Here is a 19,086-nt window from a genome sequence, read left to right on the forward strand (position 1 = left end):
ATGTACATCTTTTTCTCTTTTAAATGATATGTGACATGAATGGCATTTAAAACAATATCTAAAATCATTAAATTTGGTAATTTAACAAAAAAATCCAATATTTTGTCGATTGAGAGGATTAATTTGATTGACAGGTGTAAAAGATAGGGATTATAAGAAAACAGTTGATTTAACGGTGTCTTCCCACGAAGTCACTGCTAGAAAATTACAAATTCCCACGAAGTCACCGTTTTATTTTCTTTGATGATTTACAGTTATGCCGCTACGGGATTAAAGGTGTTAAGAGCTCATTAACGGTGACATAAATTTATGACAATCGTTCACTACTTAATATTAAAATGACTAATTATCAGTGTCACTCATTGTTTGGCATCTTTGGTATTACCAATGGTGCCATACGATATTGTGGGGGATGTTTTTATCAATGCTATGGGTGATATGTCAGACGACCCCAGATTAGTAGAACTTACAGACTACGTTACAAGTCAATGGTTGGAGGGTGTTTATGGATTACATGAATGGAACCATTATGGTTCGGGCACCCCAAGAAGTAACAACAACTTAGAAGGCTGGCATAGCCGTGTAAAGACACTTGTAGGAAAAGTCCACGCCAACATATTCGAAATCATTAATTTCTTGAAAGAAGAGCAAGATGCCATAAGGATGGTGCAGTATGCGGCCGGTCAGCAGCAACCTCCCAAAATAACGCAAATACAAGACACTTTAATCAAGACTTAGCAATAATATAGAACAGTATAGAAATAACGTACTGAATGTATACGAGTTTGCAGATTCTGTACCATATTTGTTACAACTGAAATAGTAAATGTTGTAAATAAATGAATGAGTTGAAGAATATTGTTAATTGGCTATAACCTGATTACATCGGCTTAAGTGTACTGTGATAACACCCAGTAATCCTATTGTTCCCAAAATCCATTTTTTTGACAAAATTCCCAGGAAGTCACCGTTTTTGGTTTCTACATGGTTAGTTAAGACCCAAGCGGTGACTTTGTGGGCATGAACCGATTTGACCCTTTCACCTCTCACACTAGTCATGGTCGAACGCACAGAGGATGTTATTAGCATGGCCAGAGATTATGACATATGATTATTTAATCTCTTAACCCANATAAAATTTATCTTATTTTTTTTTTTAAAAAAACCTCTTTTCAAAGGTATTTTTTTTGTATTAATAGAACTTAAAGTGATACTACGTCTAAGAATGAACATAAAATTTAAGTTCTCGAAATGGTCAAAATGAGTATATTCATCAGTTAGCTTACCTGGTGTCATAAAGTTACAATAGAATCCCTGCAAAATCTAGAAAATTGGAAAATCCATAAAACTAAGTAATTATTAATCTTGATATTAAGCGTTTTTAAATAGTTAATTGCATATTTATGGATAATTACAAAGTTTTTTGGATTTATCGGATTATATTAGAATACTGTTATGTTATTTATGATACGAGGTATCTTATTCGCCAAGTTTAGAATTACAAAATGATGTCTACTACTTTTTAAATATATAAATTGTATCGTACACTTTCTTTCACCAACATTTGGACACCCTTCCTTATAGGGCGACTGTCAGTGGCTCATCTAGGTTAGTGGGGACCCCTTCCCGGAAATTTAACATAATATACTCTCTTACATTCTGCAGTCAATATAATGAATGTTAATGGAATGGTTAAAGATTTTCAGTCTAGTAAAAATACAAGTCAGCATGTGAACTCGTGGACAAAATTTTATTTAGTTCGTCATGATCACTTGGTGACTAGGTCTGATTATCTACGTGTGTTGGTTTTGTTAATTGAATAATTGAGAGGTTTATCGTGATGTGGTGTAAATTACTTCTATCATTTTTTGCAAATTGAGAATATTGAGGTGACATTTCTGAAGTAATATATACTTGATTAATTCATCATATATCCATAAATTTCCTGTTAAAAGCACCGAAATTGAAAGCTAACAGGTTAAAAGTTTCAAAAGGTTGAAATTCATTGGGTAGTGTCTCGTAGCCACGCTCGGAGCTATTCACAGTTCTAGTTTATATTGGTATTCTGTATTCAATATATTTCAGATCTATGCGATGATCAGCGCCTGAGTCGAAAATATATGGGCGACCAAGAATAATTGAAATGTCATATTGAACCCTGTTTGGTTTCAGACGTTCAGTAAATTAATGTTTCTATAGAATATTTGATGCTCAAAAACGATCACAAGTGTGACAAGTAAGCGTAATCGCCTTTCATAAATTATACAAACAATATAGAACAATATATTTAGCTGCAACAGGTTGAAAGTAGAATTACCTTTTCAGGATTCGGCTTGATGCACATTTTGCATCGTTAGTTTGTCGGTTCTCCTCGCTCAAATTTTCAATATTACCCACAATCCTTTGCGAGAGACTTATTAGTGCTTATTTTATTGAACGAAACAATTCTTATGGATTACAATTACTAACTTTATTTGAGCGACTTTTCGACCAGTGTTCTCTGGTCTTTATCAAGCAATGAATAATATTACAAAGATTAACAGGCATATATATATGTTTAGGTAAAGAGAAAACAACATAACAAAACAAAGGATTAAGAACCCATTTAAAGTATCTAACTTCTAATGTTTGATAAGGTGATCATAGGCTCTGGGAATGAAAACTCCAGGATCTCTATTGATTGACGGATTATGTCTTCTTATTTGGATGGCTTCAATAATTTTCCTTTCTTTCTTGGTAGTCGTTGGTTTGGTTTTGTTAGATTATCTGTTATCTTATTACAAAGGAATAAAAAGAAAACCCAAGGTAAACAAATAAGCTCTACACTGTAGATAACCTACAGCCTGCAAAAAAATCATTTTTCATATTCATTTTGATTCCAGCAAATTTTAAGATTTTCTTCAGTTTGTGCTAGAGACGTACCAAAATTAATCGATTGCATTACAAACCGTGATAAATCGATAAATCGATAAAGTTTCTATCTGCAATTTGATCGCCTCTTACAAATCAAGAAAATTAAAAATATAAACTTGTTTACTTGGAGATAAGACATTCCCGATTGATTTAATTGAGTTTTTCTTTTGTTAGTTGAAATAGAATTTTAATAAAGTTTGATATTTGTATCGACGAAAAATCCTTTGGATGCCTTTTTCGATCGTTCACATTTGATCGCATACCAAACAATCGATCAGACATAGATGGCAATGTGTCACAATTATTCCAGAAATAAAATACAGTATCATTTTATAATCATGATCATATATTAATGTAAATCGAACAATAAAAATTTGCGCGTTTCAAATCTGCTAAAAGTACTGTACACACTGACAACATTTTTGGCAACATGTTGAGCAGATGTCATGTTTTTTTTATTTATTTATTTTTTTATGTTGGCGAAAATGTTGTTAGTGTGTAAAGTTTGGAAACAACAAGATTGTTTTTGTAGCCAAGATATAAATGATGTTGCCGAGTTTTATCCAATCAGAAATGGTCTATAAATCTAAAATATATCGCGATCTGCGAATCAAATAAAATTCGATATTTGCTCCATCGAACAACGAACTGTTGTGTGTATACAGGACCAAATGTATGTTGAACAGTTGTGTATCCGAAAAGTTGAGCAACACGTTGCCGAAAATGTTTTTAGTGTGTACAGTATTTAAGGTTTGTTGTTCTGCCAAGATTAAAAAAAAACAAGTATCACTCAAACGGAAATGGAATGATCTTTCGGTTGCTCGAGGAAATTCATATCTTGATCCAGCTTGCATAGTTACCAATTGATTTTGATAAAAGTTGAGATCGATATGATCATAATTGAGTTTGAAGTTAATTTTCTCCCAAAAACAATGTTAGAAAGCAAATCTAGCAGACCGTATCTCCAGTTTTACTGATTTCATTGATAGTTTTATCATACATAATCGTTGTAAGTCGGAAGTTTGCAAACGCATCGTTGGTACAAGATCAGAATAGAATAGAAACTACAACCAAACTACAAACGAACAAGTTAATTTGATTACAAAACAATCATCGTTGTCTTAAGACTTTTATGCTAATGAATTAAAAAATATGATTCAGGAACATCAAAGAGAGTCAATGTTTTTTTGAGTTGACAAATACATCTTGCGCAAGTTCAGAGGTTTATTTGAGACTTGAATATATGTAAATAAGTGATAGGAAATCGCTTGAAAATCCATTATCGCTTCACATCGGTTTGACCTTTCCGATCGACTAACCGATTAATAATCACAGTATTTAAACAGTGTTTAGGTCTGGGAATGCTCAAAATATGTAGTTTCCTGGAGGGAAGTGCTTAAGAGAGGTATGATTCACCCACTTGACCCAGTGAGAATGACACTTTGAACATACAATGGAGTACATCTATTTTTACTGTGATCACAACAATAATATAATTGCTGTAATCCATCACATAACTTATAACGGGGTGTTCCCACTTTCCCGGCAGATTACCCGTATCAAATTTTTCTAATCCGGATTAGTTGGGTTATACGGATTAGTCGGATTAGGGCAGATAAAATTCTACTAATGAGCTGATATTTTCATTTTATTAATTTCACAAGCCAACAAGATGGGAGACAGCATCTCCATATTCCATTATTGCTGTTATTCTGAAGACAGACTTTCAGGCGGTCCAGTTCACGCTTCAATTGGCGATACCGTCTATTCTTAGGGCGTTTCTTACCACCAGACTGGAGCTGACTGACAACCCTGGTAACCTTGTGCTTTGTAAGAGTAATTAAAAATAAAGGCATGTATAATTTTGATCATTCTATGACAAACTGCATAATTTGAGAAATTTTACTCATGATATGTGATGTTCAGACAATTTTAAAAGGGATAATATTTTCAACAACGGTACTCTACTACTGTACTGAAAAGTATTTGTCATTCGACAACAGGTCTTTTTATATGTGAATTTGCTGGTCAACACTCATGGAATCTAAAAATAGCATCCTGTGGTCTATTTACGCAATTTCTAAATAATTAAAGATACAATAGAAAACGAAAAAATCATGCAGCATTGATTTAGGTGATATACTTAAGCTATTTCGCCAAACGAAATAAATGCACCAGATATCCGTCAGTAAGTGGATGGTTTCCTCAAGCCCGTTACTAGCTCTGAAACGTAATCCTGTTTTCTTTCGCTTTGTTATTTACTTAAAGCTCTGTAATTTTGTAAGGTAGCTTCACGAGTGACGTATGAAATGTCTTCTCCTTTTGAGGGCTTTCTCATTCGTCAGTACGTCAGTGAGTTCGCCACTACGTCAATGAGTTCGCCTCTCCGCCAATGAGTTCGCCAAGACTACGTCAGTGAGTTCGCCACTCCATCAGTGAGATCGTCACTACGCCAATGAGTTGGCCAAGAAGGGCGGCTCAAATGTCTTCTCCTTTCCAGGCCTTCGTCATACGTCAGTACGTTAGTGAGTTCGCCACTCCGTCAATGAGTTCGCAACTACGTCAGTGAGTTCGCCACTACGTCAGTGAGTTCGCCACTACGTCAGTGAGTTCGCCATTCTGTCACTGTGATGATTGACGGAGTGACGCCAATGACGGATTGACGGGATGATGGGTCCATTCACACCAATGACGGAGCGAGCGACGCATGAAGTAGCACTGTATTCACGGACTTACTCCGCATAGAAGGGTTGAGCCAATACAGACTGACGCAAATGATGGACTGATGTTAATGAATCATAGTCCATCATACATCGCTAAGGCTAAAAACTAAAATAATCAAAGAATGAATCAAAAACAAATTTTAGTAATATTGTCAGGTTAAGCTAAACAAATGACGTACTGACGGTCGACGGATTTATTGACAAACGGGTGAACTCATTGACGTTGTCCGCCATTTTCGTCATTGATACCTTACAAAATACAAAGCACCAATTTTTACAAAAGAAAATAAAAAATAATGCAGCATTGAATTGGTCAGCATATTTCAGCCAGATCTGAAAATTAGAATGGTGCAAATCAGTGTCTCCGATAATCGTAAAAAGTTTACAAAACCTTTAACAATAACGTATGTAAATAATTACATTAGCTAAATTATAACCTTTCTAATTGCAAGGGTGAACTCACCAAAAATCTGAACATTTGTCACACTTCCTCAATCCCATTCCACTATTACCTTGGTGTCCGCAAAAATCAAATAACGCACTGCAAACTTCATAATTCGAAAAGTCCCTTAAACGCACATAGATTCTTGATGCACATCTCCGATAACCCATCCTGTTCGTGTGGTCACCACTATGAAGATTCAGAACATTTCCTCCTATATTGCCCGAATTTCATAGACCCTAGACAAATTACTATCAGACTTCTCCCTCCCTGTTTTCAGGACATTAGAACTCTTCTTTATGGAAATACACATGTTAGTAAAGATGAAAACGAATTTATAGTTAATACAGTCCACAAATTCTTTAATCTTACTAAACGCTTTGACTAATCAAAGTTATTTTACCTTATAAAACATGATATGCACCCCAAACTCCAAACCTTAAACGCTTCATACTGATGTTTCACATTTAACCAACGAACCTGTTCAACGCACTTCAGCTTCTATTCGATAACTGAACTTCTCTCTTTTTTTTTCTTTTTTTTTTAAATATATCTTTGTATATTTATTTATCTTGCCTCGTTACCGTTATACTTTTTATATATTATATTTGTAACTGTGAATACAGAAGAAGCAGATTAACATAAGCTACCAGCTTGTTTCTGTATCGTCATTTCATACCGTTCTATAATTTGTATTGCACTGCTAAATGAAATAAATATTGTTTAAATCAAATTATAACCAAATTAATGTCAAAACAATCAACGATAGAAGATATAACTGTGTTCACAAGAAATTTTGACGCTGTTTTTGCCAAACAAAGATCAATAACTCAAAACCGTTAATTGAACTTAAATCTAAGATCGAAGACAACACCAATATAGCATTCCAAATTTCGACAAAAGCAGAAGAAATTTTTTTCTGTAGTGATCACCAATCCATTTCGAAGAAAAATCGCGAAAATCAACTCCAATTTCTCAACAGTATTCATAACATGCCAAATTCCATCAACACCAGGTTACAACTGCAGTCTCGTTCGTATATTCACATGCCAAATTGGTTTATTTTAGATAGATCAAAATCAATTAATTAAAAAATCGTTCATCAAATAATCATGTTTAACGATATACTCAAAATTATATGTTAACATACCAAGAATTGTTAAAATTCGGGCCTACATACAAGATATTTCACTTTCACGACCTATGAACAAATAGAGATCGATATTCTGCAAGAATGTTGATATACGTTCATACAATAGTAGATTCGAATTGCGATGCCTTAAAAACACGAAATTCGAAGTCATTAGCTAGTATCTTATCTTCATTTACTGATGTAAATTATATAATTCCTAATTTGTACGAAAAAAAAAAAGAACTTGCTTATAACATGTTCTATTGACGATTTGATTCAAATACTCCGTCAAATGTTGGCTTTGATTTTTTAATAAAAAAGTATTCGGCAGTACAGTATATTCAACCTTCAAGCATACACTTCTTTTGAACTTTTTTCTGGCGATAGTGAATAATAAAACTAATTGTAAAATTTCGGCAAGAATCGTGTCTTTTAGCGTTTAAGAGCTAAAAATTTTTCAAGCCCGAGGTCAATAACTCCTAAAACACATTTTTTATTTTTGTGATGTTTCGATAGGATTCATCTATGGGTAATAATAAACAATTATCACGTCAAGATTTGTTGCTTCTAAAGTGTTTACAAGATAAACATTAAAAAAGTTTCCAAGAACAAGGGCAATAACTCGTACTAAATATTTTTCGATTCTTCTGATTTTCAATGGGGTTCATCATTGTGTGATTACAAACACTCACACCAAGTTTCGTCAAAATCCACCAAGAATTGTGCCTTCTAGAGTGTTTACGAGCTAAAAATTGAACACGTTCTCAAGAAAAAGGGCAATAACTCATACTAAATGATTTAAATATTCTTCTGATTTTCAATAGGGTTCATCCTTGTGTGGGTGATTACAAACACTCACACCAAGTTTCGTAAAAAAATGCGTCAAGAATTGTGCCTTCTAGAGTGTTAATGAGCTAAAATTGAACGCGTTTTCAAGAACAATGGCAATAACTTATACTGAATAATTTAAATATTCTTCTGATTTTCAATAGGGTTCATCCTTCAGTGATTACGAACACTCACACCATCACATCTAGTTTCGTCAAAATCCGTCAAACATTTTGTCCAGTGTAGTGTTTACGAGCAATAATTGTGGACGGACCAACGGAAGGTGACGGCAATAGACGCTTCACATTTCATGTGGGCGTATAACACAACAAACATCTATTGGTGAATCGACGTATCGCGAAACGATATGATATGTGTGTGCGTATCCCATTTGATAAAAAATTGGGGATTTTTATAAGTTGGTGAATGGGGACTGATAACTGAAATTGTTGGAGATGAGTATTGTATCATATGATAGCCTTTGAGCCTAAATTTGAGTAACCTGTCAAGTCTAAAGCCTGTGTTGAACTGTTGCATTATTTTTTGTCATACTTGTTACTGTCACAAGCTACGAACACATATCGCATAAGCCAACGTAATTTTGTGCCATCTGGAAGATCACCGACTACACAGCAAAACTAGTACGTCTTTATTTATTGACGTCATTGATTGTATCAGAACAGTCTACTTAACTACCTATCATGGACTGCGGATCGAAATTTAACTGAAGAAAACGTTTTTGAGACTGTGGCTAATAACAATTCGGTATAAAACTGTTAATTTATTTGAGACGAATGTATTTCCTTTAAAGTAGCGCATTCCCGCTATCTGTCCTCAACTATTTTCCCTGTTATCGTTGGACATTGATGTACAAAAAACACACTATTGAATTCTGGGTAATCTTTTATTAAGGTTGGTGTTGTAGGACGCAGCAATAGAAATTCCGTTACAAAGTGAGTTGTCGCCGACCTTAACGGTATATGGGCGACCAAGAATAATTGAAATGTCATATTGAACTCTGTTCGGTTTCAGACGTTCAGTCAATTAATGTTTCTATAGAATATTTGATGCTCAAAAACGATCACAAGTGTGACAAGTACACGTAATCGCCTTTCATAAATTATACAAACAATATAGAACAATATATTTAGCTGCGACAGGTTGAAAGTAGAATTACCTTTTCAGGATTCGGCTTGATGCACATTTTGCATCGTTAGTTTGTCGGTTTCCCTCGCTCAAATTTTCAATATTACCCACAATCCTTTGCGAGAGACTTATTAGTGCTTATTTTATTGAACGAAAAAATTCTTATGGATTACAATTACTAACTTTATTTGAGCGACTTTTCGACCAGTGTTCTCTGGTCTTTATCAAGCAATGAATAATATTACAAAGATTAACAGGCATATATATATGTTTAGGTAAAGAGAAAACAACATAACAAAACAAAGGATTAAGAACCCATTTAAAGTATCTAACTTCTAATGTTTAATAAGGTGATCATAGGCTCTGGGAATGAAAACTCCAGGATCTCTATTGATTGACGGATTATGTCTTCTTATTTGGATGGCTTCAATAATTTTCCTTTCTTTCTTATTGCTTTTGTTGATGGCTAATGTAATGGTTTCATTCCAATTGACTTTGTGGCCTGTAACTTTTATATGGTCTTGGATTGCTGATTGGTTGTTGGCTGCATTTGATTGATGTTCTTTGATCCTTTCTATGAAGTGGTCTCTTCGTTTCCCCTTTGTTCGATTCCCCACAAGAGCAAAAAACTTGGTAAACACAGCCTTTGGGGTCAGCTTGATTTGTTGGTTGTAATTTACCGTTTGCATGAATGATATCTTTTAGTGTATTTTGGCCAGTAAAAACAGTTTCAATCCCATTTTGTTTTAATAATCTTTTGATCTTGTATGATGAGTTCCCATTGAATGGTATGCTCACTCTGATAGGTAGAGCTTCTGGTTTAGCTGTTGGTTTTGCTGTTGGGGGTTTCATGGCTATAGCTATTGTTTAGTCGACTAGGTGTTCAGGGCATTGGTTCAGGTTTATAAATACATGTTTAAGGTGGTTGATTTCTTCTTGAAGATTTTCTTTTCTGCAAATATTTACAGCACGTTTGGTAAGAGTAGGTAGGTAGGTAGATGGCAAGTTAACGTTCGCTTCCAGCGGATGCTGATACATCGCAAACTAGGTAGTTGTTGGTAGTCGTAGTAGTTGGTAGTTAGATTGGATCAAATTGGATGATTTTGTGTTGTTGGTTTGGTTGTTGATTTTTCGTTAGATGTGGTCGGGTCGAATGACACGGCGGTGAAACTCGGCCCTGGATGGTGTGGCGTGAGTTACTCGAACTCCCTCATTCTTCCAAACTCGTTCTGATCATGATATTTCTTGTTGATTGGTAGTCGATTGGTAGTCATTGGTTTGGTTTGGTTAGATTATCTGTTATCTGTTGGAAAACTAGATGACCTAAAAACAAAAGAAAAAAAAATAAAGTGAGAAAAGAGGGAGGAAAAAGATAAAAGGAGGGGGGGGGGGAAGCTTTCAACAAAAGGGGGAAGGATGTTCTCTGATGTTTCTGCAATGAAAATTGTTAAATTGATTGGATATAATTTTGAGAAACTTTGAGTATAAAAATGACGCCTATCTGTTCAAGACAGATTTGGTTATAAAATGGAAGACTAGTTCCATTATCGTATACCAGTGGTCCGTGGGTGGAGCCAAAACATTCTGTATGGTGAGTGGTATGCCGTTGGTTTCCAGGTACTCTGTCAGTGGCTTACGAGCAAGTTCCAGTTCAGTGCATTGAATGAGGACATGCGACCTTGTGGCAACGTGGCCGCAGCGACATTTAATGGCGTTGAACTGATGGTCCCGTAGTACGTTGTTGGTCCGGAGTCTGGTTGCCACTTTGCAAATGGCTACAGATGGATGGTTTGGTTTGGTTTGGTTTGGTATCTTCGGATCAACCTGATATCTTGCCGTGTCGAGGTTCCGTAACATGTCGGCCCATTTCTGGTTGATCCTAGAAGATACGATACTGTAGAATTCCGAATAGGAGTGTTCTACAGGCTAGATATCCTCCAGACTCAGACTTTCCTTGGCACAACGGTCTGCCTGATCATTGCCAGGAATGGAGACGTGCGATGGAACCCATACTAGTTCAATCTTCTGGTCGTTGTTGGTTTGGTAGTTGTGGATCATTCTTCTTATTTCGGAAATAACTGCAATTAGAAGAGGTGAGAAAAATAGATTGAGAGCTGATGCTCTCTCAATAGATCAGTGACCGTAAGAAATACTCCGATTCTTCTGGTTATGTCCGACACGAGTAAATCATCTGATGCTGGAATACGTTGAACAGCTTTTGGACAAATACTGAAGTTTCCCCCTGAATTTGAGAGATAGTTCCTCCCTCCGAAGAGAGATGGGTTTCTCTCCCACCTCCTGAAGTAGCGCCTCATTCTTCGTACCTACGGCTGCCCTAGTGGCAATACATTTAGCTTCCATGTGTAGAACGTCGAGTTTCTTCAGTTGAGTATCACTTGCTTTACCATAGGCAATACAACCATAATCAATAACTGAACGAACCAGTGACCTGTACATCATCATTAGAGTTTGTCTGTTTGCTCCCCATGTGGTAATTCTCATGCTTAATCTTCACACCATTCAGTCTAAGGTCAATACTGTCGTGATCTTTCTTTCTGCTACAGAACAAACCGACGGTTTTAGCTTCCGAAATAATGAAGCCCCAGTCGTTTGCCCATATAGCTACTTTAGAGCAGTTTTTGGTAAGAGTGGAAATGATGCCTTTTTATACGTCCACATGAAATGAGTGGGGGGAGGGGGGGGGGGGGATGGATGAACCCTATTGAAAATCAGAATAATCGAAAACTATTTAGTATGAGTTATTGCCCTTGCTATTGAAAATGCGTTAAATTTTTAGCTTGTAAACACTTTAGAAGGGACAATTCTTGACAGAGTTTGACGAAACTTGACATGAGTGTTTGTTATCACCCAAGGATGAACCCTATTGAAAATCAGAAGAATTGAAAAATATTAAGTGTGAGTTATTGCCCTTGTTCTTGAAAACGCTTTCAAATTTAGCTCTTAAACACTAAATGGCGTGATTCTTGCTGGATTTTGACAAAACTTGGCTGAAGATTGAATATTTGCCTTCTAGAGTTTTCACGAGCTAAAAATTGAACACGTTTTCAAGAACAAGGGCAATAACTTATATTCCGTATTATTCAGTATCGCCCTAAAGAGTTCAAAAGAAGTGTACGACTGAAGGTTGAACATTTCATACTGGTGATTGTTACTGTACTGCTAAGTATTTTTATTCAAAATCAAAGCTGCCAGAGGGCGTATATTACCTTGCCTGGCAAGCTATCTTTTCGTTTGTAGGGAGTGGTTGGATTTATAATTATTTTATTTTATTATCTCAGTACATCGTCTACGTCTCGCGTTTATAACTTGAAATTATTCTTAACCAGGTGAATCTGGGTATTAAAGATTGAATTTAGAGGACTGGTGTTTTCATTTGAAAGAGTAATTTGGGCTGAATAGACAGGATAGACGCATAAGGATAAATTAGAACCCACAATACTATTATACTACTACCATTATATTAAAAGCTACATTTAAAGATATTTTTCATGTTATTATATGCATTAGGGGTTATAAGAGATACTCTCCTATAGAAGCACTGGCCCAGGTCTTTGGAAAAAAGTCATCCCTGGTATATCTGATTAGCTTAGCTAAAGAATCTTCGTAGGTACGATTGGTCGAACGTTGAAACTTTCCTTTTAAATATAAAATGTAAAAAAATGTCTTAATAACATATATACATATTAAATTTGATTTAAGAAATTGTAGGAGATTTTCCTTTATGTGTATTATGGCCATTATGGTTTCTGTTGAATCTGTCCATTTTTTTCCGTCTGATGCGGGTGATTCCGGTTACTATAGATATGCCTAACCTTACATGATGTCAAGAAGAGAAATCGAAATGGTGCAAGTCGATGCTATCAATTTCCCCTTTTTATCAAGGACCTTCGGCTATCTTTAGAAATCAGTATGTTGGGAATATTTATTAGAAAACTGTAATTGAAATACAATAATCCTAACCCATAATTAATTTTTGCCTTACGGATTATAAGTTTGAGTCAAGCTTTTGCTTAAAAACGACAGACGTGATAAACATAGAGTAATAAATCCGGTCCTAAATAACATTTCTACTTATATTCGAACAACATAACAGTTTCAAGAAAAAAACATCATTCATTATGAATTTGTATTTTGAAATATAAGTTTATTCTATCAATGGAGACCGGCTCTCTTCATAACAAATTTACCGATGTCTCCAAACATTGAATCGGAAGAATGGAGTGCTTCTGGACTCTCGTATTCACTAGGATCCGGATAGGTTATATGGATACACATAGTTTCGTTTCTCCAATCAAATTTTAGCTTATTCAGATGGCTGTACTTGTTATAACCTGGTAGCCATGTTGGATGGCATGCTTGATTTGCGCATATCACCTGTAAATGGGGTTCTTCGAGAACTAAATCTGAGTGTTGCTCGTAGATTTTGTAAGGCATGTAAACAGCGTTATAGGTCCAATCATTGTCTAAATAATAACGATAACTTTCTAGAAAGTATTGCATATATTTTGATCCTTTTTGAGCGATTAGGACACCCGGATTAAAAATATCTGGAAATTTTCCAGCACCTGGCCAATCAATGCTAACTATTGCATCGTATTTACGCAGTCTTTCAGGTATTGGATTTACCCACAAAACATCCCAATCACAATAAATGCCACCATAACGTATTAGAATATCGGCTCGAAGAACGTCACTTGCATGAGATGCCCACTTTATAATCTCATTTCCAAAAACAGATGTAGGGAATTCCCGAAATATAAATTTCACATTTGGGATCCTTTTAGCTTCATCCCAGTAAGGACCTATTGGTTTAACATCTCCATGAATGTAAACAAATTCAGCTTTAAGAACATAAACTGAGCTAAGCAAACCTAGATATTTATCAAATGTAAATGGTCTTTTACCGAGCCATACATAGTGCACAATGAGTGGTGCCATTTTACCCTCCTGAATCTGCGGGGTTCTTAGCTTTTTACTTCCATAATAAATCCAACGTGTTAGACGCCCGAATTCAGAGTCCAGTGTCATTATATCTTTTGGGAATATTTCAGAGTTAATAATAACACAATCACTAATTTTTGTGGAATGTTTAAAATTATTTTGATGAACACATATAAGATTAGAAGGCGTTGATTTAAGAAATGATGTTACTGAAGAGGGTCCTATTGCTCCACGTTTCATTAGAATTAGCTCAAACCCGGGAGAATATGAAAACTGTAAGTTTCTAAACCAAGAGAGCGAATTTGTTAATATTGTTGTTTCTCCGATGTATATCCCACCACGTTCGTTCAACGTCTTTAGGATAAGGTTTTTCCTAACACTTGCATCTGAACACATCTCTGATAGTTTCTCCTCCACAATAACTGGAATGTATCGAAACAGATCACCAAAGTATTGATAATAACCATATGTATCGAGCTTCGGTCTTACATAATAATGGAATATGATTCGGGTTGGCTTAAGGAACCGGAAAGCGCCGAAAATACTGAGATAATGTTGGAATTCAAATTGTTTATCGTGGCACCAAAAATAATGGACGGTTAAAGGTATTTGTAAAGTTACTAAATTTAATTCTAGATTGTTGCTCATTAAGTTGTATGTTTCGTTCGACATCATGAAATCACCAGGTATGAGACCATGTGAAAATGTTTTTACTGAGTATGGACTCTGATCTGAATCCTTGCGAATCATATTTAGAAAGTTTATAAAGGGTTGATTCTGTATTATATAATATATCAATACCAATGCTATTGAAGCTAGTATCAACCTTTTCATTGTCCTTTTGGACCAATTAAACCTGACAAATCTTGACATGGTGGAACAAATAGTTCTGATCTGAAATGAAAAGATGGAATATTGTTTAAAAGAGAATATGGTTTATAAATGACAATTTTATATGAACGGGTGGATATTCGTGTCTTCACAACCTAGGCCTATTCCTTGAACCAGCCAACTGATATTTAAGTCACTAATGGCTATCAGAGTGTTACAAAATGTTCGTAGATCACAAGAAATTATAAACTCTTGTTACGATCTCTTTGAAAATCCTCGAAAGACTTTCTGAGACAAGTCACACAATTCCTAGTTCAAGCCATCGCGTTCTCAAACAAATGTTCACAATGGATCCTAGGATCTCTCTACCAACCTCAGTGGAAAATACAATACAGTACTATCGACACAGTGTTCACTTCACCTCAGTTCACTCGTTGACTCAAATTTTGTGTTCTGGTCTTCTAACAATTGTCATTTAGAACTTAGCATTTTGTCCACTTTTACGTAAATCGGTAGGATTGACAGATCACATAAATTGTGGTGGAATATCTTTTAAAATTAAAACTGTCATCGTGAACATAAATTCTTTAACCAGAATTGTCCTACACGACACGCCTTGATTAGTTTATAATGACATAATTAAAACGGGACATGAGATCCTTTTTTTTTTGGCGACAAGCCCGGGAAGGGCATGCCATTAGACATACAGTTCAAAAGTTTTCTAACGAGTTCTTTGCTTAAAATAGAGCATTTTGGCATTTGCTCCTAGAAATGGCTATAAGTATCATGTATGTGTAAGACATTACGTTGGAGCATTAAAAACCATGAACTTTCAATTCAATCCAAATCTTGAAAAATTTACTCTGTAGGCCTAGGTCCATTCATAATAGGCCTATGGTCGGTCAGGATAATGTTTTGGTCAGAAAATGCCCTCTATATCAAAAGTACAAACGCCAAATCTATAGCATATTCGTGATATTTCGTGTATATAGGCAATAGTCACTGAAAGTACTATCTGGACCTACACTCAAAAATATTGACCTTCTAGTTCCAGGGTCAAGGTCAAAACAGATAACATATGAATATAAGTATGGAAATACTTACATAAAACACACCACACACAATATCAACAGCCTAGACGAAACCGACTGTCTTAACTTCTTAAAGTTATAACTGTAATTTGTTCATTAACCAGGAATTAAGATATGAATATATTAGTGTTCAGCATAATGAAGACACTAACAATAGCCTAGTTCCTACAGACGTTTGAATCAAACAGTATAGTAATAGACGTTGTACACGAATCAAGACCACGGCCACAGACTAGAACTAGAAGCATTCAAAACAGTCACATGACTCATTAACTACATGCATGCGTTCACTTGAGTTGAACACAACATAGTATATGTGATGGCTCAAGAATAATCGTAACATTTGTGAAAGATAACATGTTATCAAGTAGTAATTGTCCTGTATAGATAGTTTGATAGTAACAGAACATACGGCATGTACCAAATGGTGGCGAATAGTATGAAATGGTAGGTGACTTCAATCAATACCAAAATAACTGCGATCGAGATTTTACTTGGTTCAAAGGACAGAGTTCAAATGTTTTATTTTCACTCTATCAATTGGTGATAGAAGCAGAGTTCGTTGTCTTGATCGTGTTGATTTTAATCCTTCTCCTCAGAGTGTATTTTCATTGTTTCAAGTCGATCATTGTTTGACCCACTTTTGTCTCATTTATTTTATATTCATAGGAAGACGAGTTCATTGATATCATAGGGATTCAGACATAATTTGTTAAAATGGGATATACCATAATAGGAGGAACCGGTTATTCTCACCCTTTCTAACTCAGTTTTCGGCTCAACTGGTTATAATCAACACCCCAGTTTTATTGTGTAATATTTATATAAAACACACACAAAAATATCGTTCAGTATCCACTTTCTTGAAAGACAAACTTATACTCCATCATAATATGTAAGATCAGATCGCAATCTCAATTGCAATTTTTGGGGTTTTAGGGCGAATAAATTACTGTTTTTGAATCCCTTTATTGAAGAAAATTACATTGTTTAACATCATTGTTTAACTATTTATGTACTGCAGTTGAAATATTTCTATCTAAAATAATATATATCATACTTGTTATACATATTGATAATTTCAGGTTGAATATTATGTTATATTATGTTTATTATAATATAAATACGTCAAATATTTCTTTCTTCAGTGAAACCAAATCGAGTAAATGAAACGCGAAATGGTAGATGCATTTAATGAAAATATAATGGTTTACCGAATGTCTAAAGTTATCCGATGTGTACCGAAGCAAGTCGTGCTTTTGATATTGCTGTTGACCAGTGTTGTGTTTTGCTATTTTTATTCTCTGGATAGTTACAAACGATATAATCCATACATCTTAAGACATTTGCCAGAAAATTCTGAGCACATATACAATTCATTTTCTAATAGTTATCTTGTCGACCTGCAATCGAACACACCTTTTTTGACTGTACATTACTTGTGGTGCAAATCCAATACAAGAAATGTTTTCGAACATAGACATTATTTGGGAATTATGAGTATATTGAAACAGCTTCACCCAGATCAAATATTTGTCCACTATGAGGATTTCCCTTTGAGTGAAAATCCAGCCGTTGATTGGATCGAAGATTTAAAAAGAGATGTTGCCATTTTGAATTTCAGACCCATGACATCTGCAGCCAGTTTATGCAGTGCTCAAATTATGGATCTAAAGATGAATGGCATATTTGTCGAGAGTGATGTTATTGTCGCCAATTTAAGTCGTGCATATGTTATTTCTCTTCTGGGATTTTGCCAAAAATCCAAAAATAGCTGTATCAAAAACAGTCTCTTCCCACCGTCAGGGAAACTTCTCCTAAAATCACCCACATCTATAGAACTCAGGGAAAATGTGGAGGTTCTGAATTGCCAGCCGTTCAAACAAATAGATTCCCAAATATTTCTTCCAAGATGTGTTTTAAGTGATAATCAGTTCAGAGTCGGTGACATCCAACAAGGTGACAATGTCTTTCATAAATCAATGCGAACAATTTTATACGGAAATTCTGAGAGTGTGAAACCGCTTTTGAGTTCATCTACCATTCCACTTTATGGTCACATCGTCTCAGAAACGTTCACCTCAAAGGTCTACATCAGTATTCTTAGTGCCGTCAATTCCGGTAAAATAAAAACTATATTCTACCACGGTACAGAGTTACCGTATGGAACCTACTGGAATAAATTGAAAGAAACTGGTGCTAAAATTCATTTCGTTGAAGTGGATTCAAAAACATTCCCAAATACCAAAGCTTCTTTACACCAATATAACTTTTACATTCTTTTGCAATATGGTGGAATAATTTTTACAGAACTTGTCATATGGCAAAAGGAAATCCCTCCCGATATCCTTAAGTTTGACACAGTTGGAACTGTACTTCCGTTTGAAGGAGACACAAAACTCTTTGACCTCAATGTTTTGATGGCGAAACCAGGGGCGTTATTTTTACGAAGTATTTTAGCAATAAGTCAACAGCTGGGCTCTAAATCAAATGAGTTGATAGTTAATTATGCATCGTATCATATATATGAACTATATCCCAAATATGTGTATATGCATACCAATTTAATTCGGTATGTTAATTGTAATATTGCGTGTACTGTGGACCACAAAACATTAACAATTGTTGATAATAACTCCATTATAAACGATGAGGAGTCGTATCATAAAATACTCAAACACTGAAGTGCTTTCAAAGAGATATGATTGTATTGACGTAAGCTGGCGATTGGTTTTCCGTCGGCTCCATTTTTTGACTATATATTCCTTATTATATTCCAAAATTTGTTGCGTTTTTGTTGTGCGAATTTGGTAAAAAATTTGAAGGAAACCACCTCCCACTGTTCTCACCAATCTAAATGATAATAAAAGATATGAACTATCTTGGTCAATATATTCAAATGCCCTTTCCTTATGCAAACACAAACAACATGTACATGTATATACTTTGCGTTTGTATATGTGAAGAGCCGTACATCGTTTATTCGCACCTTAACTGGTACACTTCTAGCCATTATTT

At 35.1% G+C, this 19,086-nt stretch overlaps 2 protein-coding genes across 2 annotated transcripts; one reads left to right on the plus strand and one right to left on the minus strand.

Annotated features, from left to right (window-relative positions):
• Positions 1-12,641: 12,641 nt before the first annotated feature.
• LOTGIDRAFT_227856 (hypothetical protein) lies at positions 12,642-16,494 on the minus strand. Its single transcript, XM_009045479.1, has 2 exons — positions 16,082-16,494; positions 12,642-15,040 (listed from the first exon to the last, which is right to left on the minus strand). The coding sequence occupies exon 2, from the start codon at positions 15,017-15,019 to the stop codon at positions 13,358-13,360; it is 1,662 nt and encodes a 553-aa protein (XP_009043727.1). The 5' UTR covers positions 15,020-15,040; positions 16,082-16,494; the 3' UTR covers positions 12,642-13,357.
• A 1,070-nt stretch (positions 16,495-17,564) lies between these two features.
• On the plus strand, positions 17,565-18,752 carry LOTGIDRAFT_151989 (hypothetical protein; the record flags this gene model as incomplete). Its single annotated transcript, XM_009045480.1, has 1 exon — positions 17,565-18,752. One exon carries the CDS (start codon positions 17,565-17,567, stop codon positions 18,750-18,752), a length of 1,188 nt encoding a protein of 395 aa, XP_009043728.1.
• Between the last annotated feature and the right edge of the window lie 334 nt (positions 18,753-19,086).

Source organism: Lottia gigantea (genome assembly GCF_000327385.1).
Source record: "Lottia gigantea unplaced genomic scaffold LOTGIsca_1, whole genome shotgun sequence".
Taxonomy (NCBI): domain Eukaryota; kingdom Metazoa; phylum Mollusca; class Gastropoda; family Lottiidae; genus Lottia; species Lottia gigantea.

Excerpts from the sequence above, each read along its gene's own strand:
- LOTGIDRAFT_227856 (XM_009045479.1), bottom strand. The coding sequence starts at position 15,019 with ATGTCAAGATTTGTCAGGTTTAATTGGTCCAAAAGGACAATGAAAAGG.